Genomic DNA, 16,894 nt, shown 5'->3' with positions numbered 1-16,894 from the left:
GGTACAAACGGCTTCTTGTGTGGCCTCTTTCTCTATAATAAAGAGAGTTCTATCGAGCACTATAGAGTCGATGAAAGATCAACATAAGTAAAATTTAATATTGATGGCTTATGAAAAAAAATAACAAAAAATTTATCATTTAATTCATTTATGTTAAAATTAAAAAATAAAAATCGTCGTATATATTATAGTATTATTTTGTATATTCATGTTATAGTATTATTTTATATTCATATTGCATTAATAAATTTTTAATAAAAATAGCAAAAAATTTCTATGAATGCTTAATAATTTGTTTTATTTAAAAAAATTAGTGCCCCTCTCAAGTAAGCAGCTGGCCCTCATAGCTGAAAATTCCTGGCTACGGCCCTGCTTGAATTCTTGATAAGCTAAAATAAATCCAACAACTTATATCTAATATAATATTATAATCGTACAAAAAATTGCTTGATGTTCTTTATGCCAGGTTTTTTGGCATAGGTGATGGGAAATTATCGTCTTATGCCTTGTTTTAAAGCGGCAAATTTGAGAATTGACGGGACCTATTTCTTCAAGTGTTCCTTTAATATAATCCGTTGCCGTCTGGTTATCATCCATTACAATTAAAATACTTCGCATCAAAGTCATGCAAGTTATCTGATAATTTAACCCAAGTTAAGTCAAATTTTGAAATAGAATTAAGCCAAAATCATGTTATGAGGTTGCCTTATACGTATATTTTCTAAGCTTTTTGCCTGATTAAGGTTTAAAGATTTTATACATTTTTTAAGACATAAATTCACATAGTATAGATCTAGGAATTTATTAATATTATTTTTTTTTACAGTTTATATTTTTAAAAAAATAAATTTGGGTTTTTTGACATTAAAATGATTTTTATTATAAAATTTGGAATTGTGGCTCATTAGTCATTACTAAAAAAAAGCACCTTACGCATTATTCACAAGGACAGTGTCGGCCCTGTTAGGGTTATGAATGACTTAAAATTAATACTATAATCATAAAACATATGATCTTTATAATTACATGAAATTGATTAAATACCTGAAAGTTTTAATGAATATTTATAATTATTTTAAAACTTATATTTTTTTAAAAATAAAATTGGTTCTTATAAATTTTTTAATTAATATATATATAAAACAACGATAAAATAAGAGTTTTTAAGCACATTGAAATTAATTACAAATAACAATCATAAATAAATAAGTCGTTAAGGCGCGTACGCAGGAATTTGGTGTGGGGGGGGATAATAAAATTTTTTAAGAAATATTATTGTTATTTAAAAATATTAAGCATAAATTTATTAGGACTAATAACTTTTCTAATACACAATTTTAAATGTGAATTACAAAAAAATTATATATATAAACCGGCATTGAAAAACTATAAAATAAATGTGAATTATAAAATATAAAGTGAATATAAACACGATATGAATCACTTAAATGACCCAAAATTGAAATTTGAATTTTTTTAAATGTTGGAAATATAAATTAATACACAAAGTTTCTTAGGAATAATTGTATTTTGTATGTTTTGAGCTAATTTTTCAATTATCTATCCTTGCTTGGCGTTAAATGTCTATGAATATTCAAAAGCAAATCATTCAATCTACTTTCAGAAGTTGTATTTCATAGGTATGTTTTTCAGAGACTTGCAGGCCCGGCCCCCGGACCGGACCGAATTATAATTTTTTTAAACATACCCGAGCCGGGCCCAAAGTTTTTCTTAAAAAAACACCCGGGCTGGGCCTAAAATTTAAAAAAAAAATATCCGGGGAGCTGTATATTTTAAAACTAAATATTTGAAATCGCCATTATTAGCTATAAAAATCAATAATAAATATAATTTATTTTAAAAAAATTCGGGCCGGGCCTGAAAATTTTTCGAAAAAAAACCAGGCCGGGCCTGAAAATTTTTCGAAAAAAAACCAGGCGGGGCCTAAAAATTTTTTGAAAAAAAAAACCGGGCCGAAAAATTTTTTAAAAAAAAATCCGGGCCGTGCCCTGAAAATGGTACCTCTGCAGGGCTCTGTTATTCTTCTAAAAAAGAAAATTTACCAATGGGAAGAGTTGCTATATATAATCATTTTAATACATTGGGAATATAATCTAAAATGTGTTTGAAATAATGCAAAGCATCCATAGCATTTTTGGGACTGTATCAACCATAGTTAATCTTTTAATCATAGTTATTCAGCTAACAAGGCATCATAAGATACTTTAACATCTTCACGATAAAATTCTAACAAAAATTTTTTTTTCTATCGCCATCTGAAAAAGGTTAGAAAGGCTTTTGTGGAAGTAATATCTGCGAATTTGTAAGTGCTGCTTGATGAATTAAAAACCATTCATTTATTTGGGTTGTAAATGTATCTAAGAGAGGGGACATTTGTTTTATAATACTCTTCTACTGATCCTATATTAATATTTTGACGATGAGCTTGCTTGCTGCAAGTCGAGGGGGACAAATTTAACACGTATTCTGCTTTTGACTCAACAATAACATATAAAATATGTTCTTCATCAACATTAGCTCTAATTTTCTTGAGTTGTAATAAAATACTCTCCGCTATTCTCATCTTCTTAATCAGGTCAATGTCATGTTTTTGAAAAGTATTACATAAAAATAGTTGTATAATTAAATAATACATTCTAATGAGAAAAACAATTTGAAATAAGTATTGAATCCAATAATTTTCTTGCTTCTGAGGAAATATTTCTTTCAAGCCATTGTGATATTTCAGTAATAGCATTAATAATCGGCTCTTCTAACTCCATAAAAGCTTTATGCTTGATGGCGGAGACTCGATCTCGTTGGACAAGCTCACAATTTCTTTCTTCCTGTTGGACAAGGAGTTTCAGAGATAATTATTATTTGACTAGAAATTTAGATAAATAATACGCCACTAAAATTTGAAAATAATAGGTAAATTACGCCAAGGAAAACTGAAATCGAAATTAATTGATAAAATAACTTAGTAGATGAATGTGATAAATAAATGTAATTAAATATATATATGAGATAGGAATAAATATTAACAAATATAAATTAATATTAACAATAATATTTTTGAAAAATATAATCCGGCATCTGCATTTTTTGGCTTGCCCCCCCCCCCCCCGCGGCGTACGCGCCTGGTTAGATATAATTATTCCATAATATTTAAATCCATAATTTTTTATACAACTTTAATTTTATTTATATCAATATAAATAATTAAATTAAAAGATATGATTATTTTAAAAAAATTAAAATTGATATTAAACTAGCTGAAGGCATTAATCTGTTTATTCATCATCATTTGAATATCCTTAATCATCAAAATAATTTTAATATATTGATACATATTATGAAGAAGTAATTAAACCAAAAAAATATTTAAAATTTTGAGTGGCCATTATTTTGAGCCAATGCTTGATTAATTTTTCTTATTTGTCATCATAATTAGTAGTTTAAATTTCGATTAGCACAAAATATAGCATAGATAGATGATATACTAAATAAATAAGTTTTATGCTCAAAAGTATAATGTGTAAATAACAATTATGTGTATATCCTGGATATCAAGGAACTCTCCCCCAGAGGTAATTTGATAGTACTTTCCGGAAAAGTCAAAAGATTTTCTCCTTCTTCGATCAAAAATTTTAATGGAAATAGGACTAATCTGCCCTTGATCCTGGAACTTAACTGGTTTAGAGCCGAATTCGGATTTGTCTGAGATAATGGAGCTATTTTTTGATATTCCGCTAAGGAATTCAGAGTTGTTGTGTCGTTGGTAGGTATGCACCTAAATATCTTCAAATTTTTAAATAATATTATATAATTCCTCTAAATTTATAAGTTTCTAGATAATAACAACTCAACACTTAGTTATTTGTGTAATTTAGAATAAACAGTACCTTAAAGCAGGAGGGGCAGTCTCGACCCCTCATAGGGAATATTTTGATTTATCATAATTTTTGACGCTGTTGCGTCATTATGTGAATACTTATTTAAAAAAAAGCTGGGTAAAATTAATGATCCAACTTTAAATATACAATGATAGTTTACAAGTTAGAAATTATAGCTAGTATAAATTATCTATCTACTAAAATTCTATATATGATTTACTATTTATTTTATATTTATAATTAAAGTCTCCAAAAGTAAGTTCATGAAAAAAATAATATTAGAATGGAATAAATTCTAGGCGTAGCCAGGATTTTGCTAAGAGGGACAGGCAAATTAAGACTTTTCCCCATAAATTTTATTAAACTTTAAGTCCACATATTGCTGGCATTTGGCCTGTGTTATATATTTATTTAAATAATTGGTTTTTCACTTTTTTTATAAAAAATTTCAAAGTCATTTTTAAAAAAAATTATTAACCTTTACTTTTTTTTTCCTCACATTATTGTTTATAATGATTTATTAGTGTATACATTTTAGGGGAAAAGGGGGGTGAGGGTGTGTAAATAAAAATCAAATTTACAATAGTCTTAATAATATCTTAGTATCTTTTTTATACTATTTCTCCTTTTTAAAATATTAGAAAAGTGTCTTTGACAATTATTAATTTTACATGCAAAAGGCAAATATGTCATAGTAGTGGAATTTTTTCATAGGGGTAGCCTATAACAATTCTTTAAATACAATAATTGTTATACATTTTTACAAAAAAATTTCATAGATATTAAAATTATTTTATAAAATTATATACCTCATTCTCTTCGAGCTCTAATCCCACTCCCCCCCCCCTCCCGCCCCCAGAGCCATATGGTTTCTCCACTATTTAAAAAGTTACATTAATAAACAGTAGAGATCTCCAAAACATGACCCGGCCTGTTGAATATTTGCAGAAGCTGCTCGACCCGTTAAATTTTTTAAAAAATTTGCCCGACGGTTAGAATTTTACAAAAAGTCCTCCCCGAACCTAAATTTTTTTGTACAAATTTTTTGTAAAAAATTGACTAACCCAAGCCCAGCTCTAAGGCCGGGCTATCGGATGTGCATGACTTTGCAGATTTCTAGCAGAATATAAAATTAATATATATAATAAATTTAATTGTGCACTGATGTTTTTTCCGCCCTAAAATTTAATTATATTTTGTTTCTTATATTTTAAACATTAAACACTAATAGACATAGAAAATTAAAATATATTATCCATGAATTTCACGAGATATAATATGATTGTTGAGATGTCGTATTTCGTTCTTTATCGTTTTTTTAAATATATTATTTTATATATATGTAAAATCATTCTCGTTCTTTTTATTTTTTAACGTCATTATATTTATAATATTGCCGGAGTAATTTGGCTCCGAATGATAAGACTCAGAATGAGTCTTGTTATTTTGGGGGAGCGAATTATTTTGTTTTTATTTAATTATAAGATATAAAAAGGCCGTTTTTTAGGCAAAATATGTTAATTTTTTTTTTTCAAATTTAATAAAAAGTTTATTTTTCCGTTTGTGTCTTTTTTAAAAAAAAGTCTTTCTCTTGGGAAATTAAGTACTGTGAGGAACTTTAAAATTTTCTGTTTTAGTCAACGAATTTTATTCAACGGTTCGGCACAATTGCAATAGTTGGTGCCGTGACCGAAAAATAAAAAGGTAAAAATTTTATTTTTATATTTATATTTTTTTTAGGTTAATAAAAAAAGGAAAAGGGATTACTTAACGTTGGTTAAGGGCACAGTGGTTTTACTGTGGTATTGAATTTGATATTTTTAAAGTCACAGAGGTTCTGTGGAATATTTTTTTTTATGTGGGAAAATTTGGTAGAGTACCGTGGTTAGTAACGGTGATAGGAAAAATTGTAAAGGGGGTTACAGTTGATTTTAAAAGTGGTATGTACTGTTGTGTTGTCTCAGTGTTAATTTTATTAATTGTATCCTATTGTTTAACTCTTCAGGTAGTTAAGATTTTTTTAGTTAAGTTAATTATTAACTTTTTGTAGTTAATATTTTGGTATACATATTTTATTTTGTTAGAATATTTAGTATAAATTAATTAATTTAGAGATATTTTTCCTTTAATCAGTTTATTAATAATATTTTTGTGTGTTATAAATGAAGGGTTTCAAATTAACTAAATATGTAGAAGTACAGTATAATAAACTGGGAGCGATAGTAATATTGTTGATTTGGTTGAAAAGTTTGTATTTTAGCAGGAGAGAACGCCGAAATAGGAGTAATAAAATACGAGGGCAAACGTTGTTGATAGAAGAGCACAACGGGGAAGAGGATAGGTATGGAAGAGTTACTTGGTTGCCGGTGCAAGAAATGTTGCAAGGATGGGCAAGTAATGAGGATTTGAAATGGAGCAGGGAAGGAAAGGAAAGTGGAGATGGAAGAATGGAGATATATAGAGGTCGTGGAGGTTTGACAAGGTCGTTTAGGACGGAAGGGCAGAGAAATAGGGATATTGTATGTTATAAATGTGGTATAAAAGGGCATATAGCCAGTAAGTGTCGGGACATTAAATGTTTTGAGTGCAGACAGAGTGGTCACATTTCGACGTTTTGTCCCAGTAAGCAAGACAGATTGAGATGCGCTGGATGTGGTAGATTTGGCCATCGGAAGGAGAATTGTAATGTAGGAAATGTCAATACGAGAGGAGAGTTCCTGCAGAGGGGAGAAGTATCGAGCGCCATTAATGTGAGGATGGCAGAAATTGAAAACGGCAGAGGAGCAACGACTCTGGAGGTAGTTAAAGAAGCGGAATTGTATGGTTTAAATGCCGGCAGGAGGGGCATTGGGCGAGGGATTGTGAAATGAGGTGACTGTATGATGGCAAGGCAAAGAGAATGCCGGCCGGGAGATGGGAACAGAATGAGGGGAGTATGAGGACAAGGAAAAGCAAAGGGGATATGCGGGGGTTGCAAGGAGAGAGAGGAGGGAGTTTGGTGTATGATCCCTGCCCAAGGGTATGGTTTAATTTAAATGGAAAGGTGGTATCAATGTTGTTTGATACGGGAGCGGCTATATCAGTGATGGAATATGAGGAATATCGCAAGTTATGGCCGAAAGGTGTTATAAATCAAGAGGAGATTTGTTTGAGACAGTTTGATGGGTCGGAAATAATGGTAATGGGTCGAGTAAAGATCGGAGATGTATTTAGTGGAGAGTTAATTGTGTTAGATTTATGGATAATGGAACGGAGGGTAGAAACCGCTTTGGGATGTGATTGGATCACGAAAATTGGTCCGGTATATAATTTTTGGGGATTATTTGCGAGATGGGGTGTGTTTGACCCCATAGATAGCGAGGGTAGAGAAGTGATCATGAAAACAGTGATATATGAATGGGAGGAAATAGAGCCGGATGGTATGGTGGAGTGGAGAGAAGGAAGGGATAACATCGAAATGGATGAGGGCGATTCTCTGTATTGGGGTGAAGGTGAGGTAATTACAGTGAAAGATAGTAAAGACGCGGTAAGGGAATATCATATGTTGGGAAAAATGGAAGGAGGGAAGTTGACGATGAGGGAGGAGGAAGTGATACAACCTGTTCGAGGTGTAGGGAATGGGGAATTACCGTGCGAGAAGATACAGGAGCAAGTAAATGAGGGAAGAGAACCGGAGGGGTTGGAGAAGGAATTGAAATGTCTGAAGAAGGAAGTAGAGCGGTTGACCAGGGAGTATAAGGAAATTTTTAATGAGGAGTTGGGTTGTTTAAGTGATTATGATGTGGAAATACTGATGAAGGATGGATGCGTTCCGAAATATTGTGCGGTTCGGCGAGTAGCTTTTGAATGGAGGCAAGAGGTAGAGAGAGAGTTGGATCGTTGGGTAAAAGAGGGAATAGTGGGCCCGGTTGAGTACAGTGAGTGGGCGACGCCTTTGGTACCCGTTAAAAAGGCCAATGAGAGTTTGCGTTTATGTGCAGATTTTCGGGTAACGGTGAATCCATGGGAGGTGGAGGTAACCGTTACCCACGATTGAGGAAATATTGGCTAGTTTGAAAGGGGGAAAATATTTTTCGAAAGTGGATTTTTCGAACGCATATTTGCAGTTGCTGGTAAGGAAGGAGATGCAAAAATTGTTAACGATAACTACTCCTAAGGGACTGTTTGCCTTTAGGAGGTTGCTGTTCGGGTTGAGCGTTTCAGCGCCCAAATTTCAGCGGACTATGGTGGCCGTGTTTCAGGGTTTGGAGGGGGTATTTTATTACATGGATGATGTGTTGATAACAGGAGTAACGCCGGAGCAGCACAATAGAAGGCTGGAAGAGGTGTTTCAGAGGATACGAGAGTAGGGGTTGCGTGCAAGTAGAGAGAAAAGTGCATTTGGGGTAATGGAAGTTGTCTATTTGGAGCATCGAATAAATGGAGTGGAGGTACGGCCGTTGGATAAAAATATGGTGGGAATTGGAAGTATAGTAAGGCCTCGATGTAAGGCGGAGATACAGTCCTTTGTAAGGATGGTAAATTACTATCATCAGTTTGTTGAGAATTTCGCCGAAATAGCAGCGCCGTTGTACAAGTTATTAAAAACGGGGGTAAAGTTTGAGTGGGGCGATGAACAGGATGTCGCGTTTGAGGGTCTGAAAAATAAAATTGGGGAGGAGTCAATTTTGGTATGTTTCAACAACGAGATGGAGGTGATTCTCGCGTAGATGCGTCCAGTAAAGGCGTGGGAGGGGCGTTATTACATGAAATAGATGGGATAGAGAAGCCAGTGTTATTTTTCTCCAGAGTGTTTCGGGATGCGGAAACGAGATATTCCGTCATAGAACAGGAGGCTTTGGCAGTGATTTTTGGGCTGACCAAGTGCAGAGAGTATTTAATTGGGCGAAGGTTTGTGATATATACGGATCACAAACCTTTGATACATTTGTTCAAAAAGGATAACTAGGAGCTGATGATGTCTCCGCAGTTGCAGCGGTGGTTGTTATTGGTGGGTAGCTTTGATTTAACGTTGAAGTATAGAAGGGGACGAGAAAACTACTTGCCGGGCATTATGTCGAAATGTGGGGCAGGTGAGGAAGTTGAGGACAACAGTGAAATAATTGAGGAACAAAGAGAGATGGCTATGGTAAGGGTGATGTCGAGAATTTTAAAAGGTGGTCCCGTGAACTGGGAGGAAATTCGGGCTTCAACATTGAAAGACAGAGATCTGTGTCGAGTAAAGGAGTGTATGATGGGGCGTATCCCATGGCGAGAGGGAGATAAAAGATACCAGAATGTAGGAAAAGAATCAACCGTATTGGATGATTGTGTAGTACGGGGAATAGATCGGTTGTACCTAGCGAGAGAAGCCGTAATGGCAATGTTGCATGCGGAGCATCAGGGAGTAGAACGGATGAAACAATGGGGTCGCGAATATGCATGGTGGCCGGGAATGAATGAGGAAATAGAAAAGCTGGCTAAACAATGTGTAGTTTGTAATACCTGGGCCAGTATGCCTACGAGGGATAAAAAGAGTACATGGCCGAAAGCTTCGGGTCCTTGGGAGAGGGTGCACGTGGACTTCTTTGAGTTTGACCGGAAAGAGTATTTCTTGGTAGTTGACGCATATTTCAAGTGGATAGAGTTTGAGGTTGTAGGTGGATTAACAACAAAAATCGTGGTCAGAAAGTTGAAAAATTTATGGGCAAAGTTTGGAGTGGCCAAAGTAATTGTGTCCGATCGAGGTCCGACCTTTAGTAGTGAAGGGTTCGGGAGGTTTTGTGTGGAAAGTGGGACGAAACATGTGCTGGCGCCGCCTTACCATCCGAGCTCGAATGGTCAGGCGGAGCGGATGGTGGGAATTGTAATGAGTTGGTTGAGGAAGGCCAAATTTGGAGGAAGGGAAGTATGGGTATCGGTGGCTTATATAATAATAGCAGGAAAGGGACGGGGTTGTCGCCGTCTGAGAAATTTTTGGGTCGGAGAACGTGGATTGGTTTGGATGCATTGAAACCAGGGAAAGAGAAGGAAGGGGAAAGGATTGAACAGGAAAATGGTGGAAAATTTGAGATAGGCCACACAGTGTGGGCAAGGTTGTATGGGAGTGAAAACAAATGGAAATCGGGAGTGGTGGTCGAAAAAATGATTGGTAGAATGCTGTGCCGTATAAGATTCCCGGATGGAAGAATAAGGGTCCGACATGCTGACCAGCTGAGGAAGGGAATCGAACCAGGGCAGTTGAGGTCCGGGGAAGTCGAGCTGGGGCAGCTGGAGTCCTAAAGGCAAGGACGGAAATAAAAGGGCAGTGAATGACCAAAAGTTTTTATTGTCATTGCAAAATCAACGGGTTCCTCTTTTCCAGGAAAAAAAAAGAGATATGTATCTTATGCGTATTGATTATATATATATAAATATATTCCTGCTTAAGAATTTTTTTAATCGCTTAAAGTCATAAAAATATGGTATTTATCTTATATTTTTTTTATCCACCAATATTAATGTATGTTTCTACGTACATCAATTTTTTTTGTAGATCTCATAAATATATAAGAAAAATATGATGATTATATCCTAAGCTTAATTAGTGCACTCATTTTTATTTCGCCAATCAATTTAATCTTAGTCAAAATTATATATTTATTTTATATAGTGTACGTTTTATTTTATTGACTGATTTATTTTTGTAGAAACTTTCCAAGAAATAGGACCCGAATAAATGGTAAATAGTAGCACCCACGTATTGAAATAATTTGTTTGTAAATATAGTGGGAAGGGTGAGTAAGCTGTGAGGGTTGTAGGTAATTTTCTTTTTCTGATAGTTTTTGTAAAAGTAAAAAAAAGAAGGAAATAAGGTATTAATCATTAAGAGTAAGATTGATTTGGGTTTACGTAAGAAAAACATTACTTTATAGCGTTTTCTTTTTCTGATAATTCGTGTAAAAGCTTTAAAAAAAAAATTAAAATAAATTAATCGTTAATAGTAAAATTAATTTGATTTAAGTTAAGTTAAGAAAAACATACTTCATAGTAAAATGGTTTATGGTGGTTGAAAAAGAAATTTTTTTTTTATTTGGTTTATTCGAAAATTTTTTTTTGTGAAGTTGTTTATATGTTTGAAGATTGTATAAAGTGTAATGTATGTGAGATGGGCGGAAGAGGGAGTAAATGTTAAGAAAATTTATTAATATTAAGGAAATTGAATTAAATGGAGCAATATGTGATTTATTTAAAAAAAGGGGGAACAAGAAAAGTTTTATTTTGAGGTAAAATTCTATGATGAATTAGGATTTTTTTTTCGTAAAGAATAATTCAGTTAGTATAATATCAAAGGAGTTGGATTTATTATTTTTTTAAAGGTCGCAATAATATACCTGTAACGAACAAGTTAGTTATGAATTATTTGAGATTTTGTTTTGTGCATTAAATGATTAAGGAGTCGTTTTTTTTAGGTTGTAAGATATTTGAAATAATTTAAGGTAAATTTATTTGATCTAAAAGTAATTTGGTATATAAAATGGTGTAAAGTAAGAATTGGAAAGTGTTTACCTTTGTTTTTAAAGTGAATGGGAATAAGTTTTTGAGAATAACCATGAGAATAGGGTGTAAAAAAAAAGAAAATATAAACGAATACGCATGTTAATGTCTTGTATTTATGTTATAATAAATGAGATTGTTTTTTTTGGGAAAGAGAAATATTTTTTTTTAATTTTTTTTAGAGAAATAGAAAAATGATTTATGGTAGGAGTGTGAGATAAAAAAGGAACGGGAATAGTTAGTTTGTAGTTGAGTTTGTCAAGGTTTCATATAAGGAATAAGATTGTTTCTTGATAAGGAAATAAGGGAAAATAGTAATGTAAGAATCAAGGTTTCTTATGAAAAAGAAAATTATTCTTTTCCAAAAATTATGGTTAGATAGCAAATTGATGTCTTAGAAAGGAGTGAGGGTTGGCAGAAGGAACGTAAATAATTTGTTTTGAGTTAAAAAAAAATTTTTTTTAAAAATAGAGTTTTTTTTTGTAAAATAGTTTGATTTTGAATTAAGATTTCTTTCTTACATAATTTTGTTTGGAATTAATAAAAAAATTGTTTTAAAATAATTTTTGTAATTAAAATTTCTATTTTAAATATTTGTCTTGTTAGTATAAGTGCTTGTAAAAATATTGTTTTCATTCCGGGGTTTATAATATCAAAGGGGTATACAGCGTCTTTGAAGTTCGTAGTTATGCCAATAACAAATAGGTGAGCTCTAAATTATTATAAGGGGTAGAAATGGGGCAGTAAATTCGGGATTGTTAAAAAAAAGGGGGGGGGGAAAGAGGATTAGGAAGTACGGGAATATTTTTAATAGTAGATATATAGTCTTTATGTCTGTAGGTATGTAGATTTAGGCACCCATATGCTGCGGACCACGGTTATTAGCAACGATATGGAACCCTTAGCCAGTGAATGGAGACTGATGTCCCGTGAACAAGACGAGCATAATCCTAGAGCTCGAAGCGCAGATACTCGCGTGTTGCCGGCGCCCCGACGGGAAACAAGATTGCAGTGCTTTCGTTGTGGAGTGGAGGGACACGTCAGAAGGGATTGCTCACAACTCAATGTGCCCCGGAGGAGGGACCCCAACGTGAGAGGTAAGGAAGCAGCAACAGTGCAATCGACGACCATGCAGGTGACGTCCATCCCTTCCCAGAGGAGACCAGAGCTGACAGGGGTAATGGTCCAACAAAGACGACCCATGGTTCTGGAGGCGCCGGGACGGCAGGTGATTACACATGAGGAATATTTGGACCTGGGAGTGAATACCCAGGAACTTAATGATTTATTTCCGACTTAGGGAAGATCTCTACTACCCCTGGCCCGAACTTTGGAGTAGGGAAGGGGGGAGATGTCGTATTTCGCTCTTTATCGTTTTTTTAAAATATATTATTTTAAATATATGTAAAATCATTCTCGTTCTTTTTGTGTGAATACATTATTTTATAACGTCATTATATTTATAATATTGGCGGAGTAATTTGGCTCCGAATGATAAGACTCAGAATGAGTCTTGTTATTTTGGGGGAGCGAATTATTTTGTTATTTATTTAATTATAAGATATAAAAAGGCCGTTTTTTATGCAAAATATGTATATTTTTTTTTTTCCAAATTTAATATAAAGTTTATTTTTCCGTTTGTGTCTTTTTAAAAAAAAAGACTTTCTCCTGGAAAATTAAGTACTGTGAGGAACTTTAAAATTTTCTGTTTTAGTCAACGAATTTTATTCAACGGTTCGGCACAATTGCAATAGTTGAGACAAAATCAAAGTTATATTATCTGAGATTAGCAAGCCTCGACTTGCACAGATACAAATCCACCTCAATATTAGCCTTCCTTCAATTGAGGTTTATTAAAAAATAATTGTCTTTATATCCGTTTTAGATACATTCTTTACTCAAATCAATAAACTATTTGTAATTCATAATATGACTCCATCCAATTTACAAATTTTATTATCTCGTAATTCGTCGAAATATATTGACTTCTGATATTGAAAAATTCACATATTTGGGGTAATTATTCCAATTTTAAATCCTGGTATGAAAGATTAATTCTAGAAGATGATATTTTAATAAACGAATAATATTTTATTTTTCCAAATATATTAGGATTAATGCATACTTTGGCAAAAATTAAGGACAAAATGAGAAAACTATTTATTTATTACGGAAAATAAAAACTCTTCCTAGAAGTATACGATATTAGAAAATCGATTTAATGGATTAGTTGACTTAATAGATAGATGTGTCCCAGTATGGGAGACCGGGGCTAAATAGAATAGATTTTCATTTTGTCAGAAGTCCATAAAACTTAAAGGCATTGACTAAAATGATCAAATATAACTTCTAACGGTAGTCTAGCCAGGGTCTCCTCTACGAAATACAAATAATAATCTTTTTCAAAATTTTTAATATTATATTTTAATGTCACCAAAAAAATAGGGAACATTGCATTGGAACAAGCCAGGGTGGGTTGGAATCAGAGATCTTTATAGACTGGGCCGACCCACGGCCTGCTGATCTCGATTATTAAATTTTTTGCCAGCCTGGGCCGAAATTAGGTTTGAAATTTTTTTAATGAGCTTAGGTTTAATTTTTTTTATTAGAATATTTAATAGGACAAAAATAAAAATCATTATAATTTCATTAGTATTATTTATCACACTATACTATCATACATACCTTGGAGAGTGCTAATTTTGTTTTTAATGCTTGTTTTCTTTAAAATTGCAAATCTAATATTTTTTTAAACTTTTACGATTTAAAATAATTTTGCGAATTTAACATCTTGTAAATTAAAGATGCTTCTCTGGAAGTTCGGTTTTCCGATGCAAGTGAATGCCACAAATGCACTAAAAGAATATCAAGATTAAAAGTTACTACCGATCTTTTTCAGCCATATTATTTGGACTAGAATATTAAAATTGAACATCTTATTTCACCAGAAGTTTAATAATATATATGTCGTAATTTTTAAAGGGTTCAAAACTATCCGAGATCATCACGGGGTTTAAAGGGATAACTAAAAAATTAGGGTTTTAAGTTAAGGAATGATAATACGGTATTATCACGTTTTAATCGTGATAAAGAGGAATCTAAAGGTGTTTTACGCGCGTTTCGTTTCGTTTTATTTCTTTTTAAGTTTATTGTTATTTATTAATTTTCAATGTTGTTTTTTTAGCCTTATGAAATAAGTAATGTCTATTATAGGGCATCAATTGATAACTAATCAAAAGATCTATTCAACTGGAGGTAAATCTCTTCCCTTTAATGGGCAAGTCTAGGTCTTGGGGGTCAGGAATATTTATATCAATATAAAATTTCGATATGGGTATCAAATAATAGCTAATTTTAATATCTTTTGGGGGGTGTAAAAAATAATTTATTTTGATATGTGTATCAAATAAAAGTTAAAATATTTTTCTATTGTAATAATCAGGATTTCGAACCCGAACCACCCCGGAATAAACCGTTATGATTTTCTGAACCGTAATCTTAACCGAACCGTTATAAAGAAAATATAAAAAGAGCGAACCGAACCGTTACAAATATTTTGAACCGGTTTAAACCAGTTCAAAACTGTTTTAAAGAAAAATTAATTTTAAATTATTAACCTAAATTTGAAATTTTATTTTTCCTTGGGGGAATTTTTTAAATTGGTGATTTCTTTTCAATTTAAATATTTTTATATTATCAACATTATATATCAATTAATACCAAGTTTATTGTTTTTTTCTTTAAATACTTATTTTATTAGAGATTAGGCAAATTATCTGTTAATTAGATAAAATATCTTAAAATCACACATAATTATTCTTGGCTAAATTAACAAGTTTATATATATAAGTTATTAATAAGCTTTTATAATAATACTTGCTAATAATTTAGGAAAAAATTAAATAAATCTACTATTAATAACTAACATCTAATAGAAATCAAGTACTTTTTACATTCATTTTTATATTATATGGTTTATTTTTTATCTCATTATAAAAACTTGGATCATAGAATTTAAATGACAATAAATAAAATGGTCAGCAATATTTTAATGATATGATAATTTTTTATTTATAATCATATTGTTTTTTTAAATTCAGAATTCTAATATTCATTTAAGTCATTATAAATTATTTATTATTAAAATAATATTTTTAACATTTGAAGAAAGAGAGATCGCCAGAAAACATCTTTGTAAAACTTGGAATTTGATACAAAGTCTAAATAATCAGAATATTGAAATTCTAAATACTATGCCTACGTGTTAGCATTCGAAAGATAATTTAGATGATGATTTTGAAGATTTATTAAAGTCTCATAAAAGTCTTAATAAGAATAATTCTCAGGGCATAGAAAATTAAAAATTCAAATAGAAATTTTTAGACACAATTATGGTTCCTTTTTGGGGACTCAATTATAGAATTTTATTTTTAATTATATAATTATAATTTATAAATTATAATATTTTTAATTAGGTGTTATGTAAAATAAATAAATAAAATAATAAATATATAGAAATAGAATATACAATTCGGTCATTTGATAATATAGAGAGATTAGAAAAAGATACTAATCTTTTGAATTATTGGGGAAATGTTAAGAATAGTATGCCAGAACTTTATAAGTTAGCTATAACTGTGCTAGCAGTTCCAGCTACGCAGGTATCCGTAGAAATGTTCTAGACTTAAGTTTATACTCTCTTTGCAGAGAACTAAATTAAATCTTGAAATATTAGAAAATATTTTAGTTATCCGTTCGAATTCTTTTTTAAACATAAATACTGTACATTTTATTATATTTATGTGTTATTTTATTCATCATTGTATTTACGCATGTTTGTTTTTATCTTATTTATTTATAAAATAAAAAAAATTAATTTGTCTAATTTATATTTACTAAGTTTAATAAAAAATATCTATTAGATTATCATGGTTAAATTAAATAAGAAATTATAAATTAAAAAGATTTTTCTCTAAAATTAATATATTCATGGTTAATGATTAATTTTTTTTAAAATCAAATTAAAAACAGGAACAAACCGAAAAGGACCGTTATAAATTATAAACCGAACCGAACTTATATGAATTTTTTTAAAAAAAACCGAAATGGAACAAAACCCTTATAAAATTTTAAACTAAAAACCGGAAACGAACCGTTATGCTTAACGGTATGAAACCTTGGTAATAATAATACGGGTCTATGTCTTGGAGGGTCAGGAATATTTTTATCAACACAAAATATCGATATGGGTATCAAATAACAGCTAATTTAAATATCTTTAGATTGAAAGTATTCATTTTTTGTCTTGATGGGTATGACTTGGTCTGGAGGGTGGATGGCAAGGGGGGGGGGTGTAAAAAATATTTTTTTTGATATGGGTATCAAATAAAAGGTAATTAAAATATTTTTTATTGTAAATATATTAATCCCTCATACCGGGCGGGCTTAGGTCTTGGGAGTCAGGAATATTTTTATCAACACAA

The 16,894-nt window shown here is 31.6% G+C and overlaps 1 protein-coding gene across 1 annotated transcript in view; it reads right to left on the bottom strand.

Annotated features, from left to right (window-relative positions):
- Positions 1 to 3,549: 3,549 nt before the first annotated feature.
- Positions 3,550 to 16,894, bottom strand: part of LOC135926851 (phospholipase D2-like) — a 55,402-nt gene continuing 42,057 nt past the window's right edge. Inside the window, exon 7 of the mRNA XM_065462783.1 lies at positions 3,550 to 3,801. Coding sequence (XP_065318855.1) covers positions 3,550 to 3,801 — 252 coding nt within the window. The remainder of the gene's footprint in view (positions 3,802 to 16,894) is intronic.

This window comes from Gordionus sp. m RMFG-2023, chromosome 3 (genome assembly GCF_954871325.1).
Source record: "Gordionus sp. m RMFG-2023 chromosome 3, tfGorSpeb1-WG-v2, whole genome shotgun sequence".
Taxonomy (NCBI): domain Eukaryota; kingdom Metazoa; phylum Nematomorpha; class Gordioida; order Chordodea; family Parachordodidae; genus Gordionus; species Gordionus sp. m RMFG-2023.
This window is presented reverse-complemented; position numbering and strand designations above follow the sequence as displayed.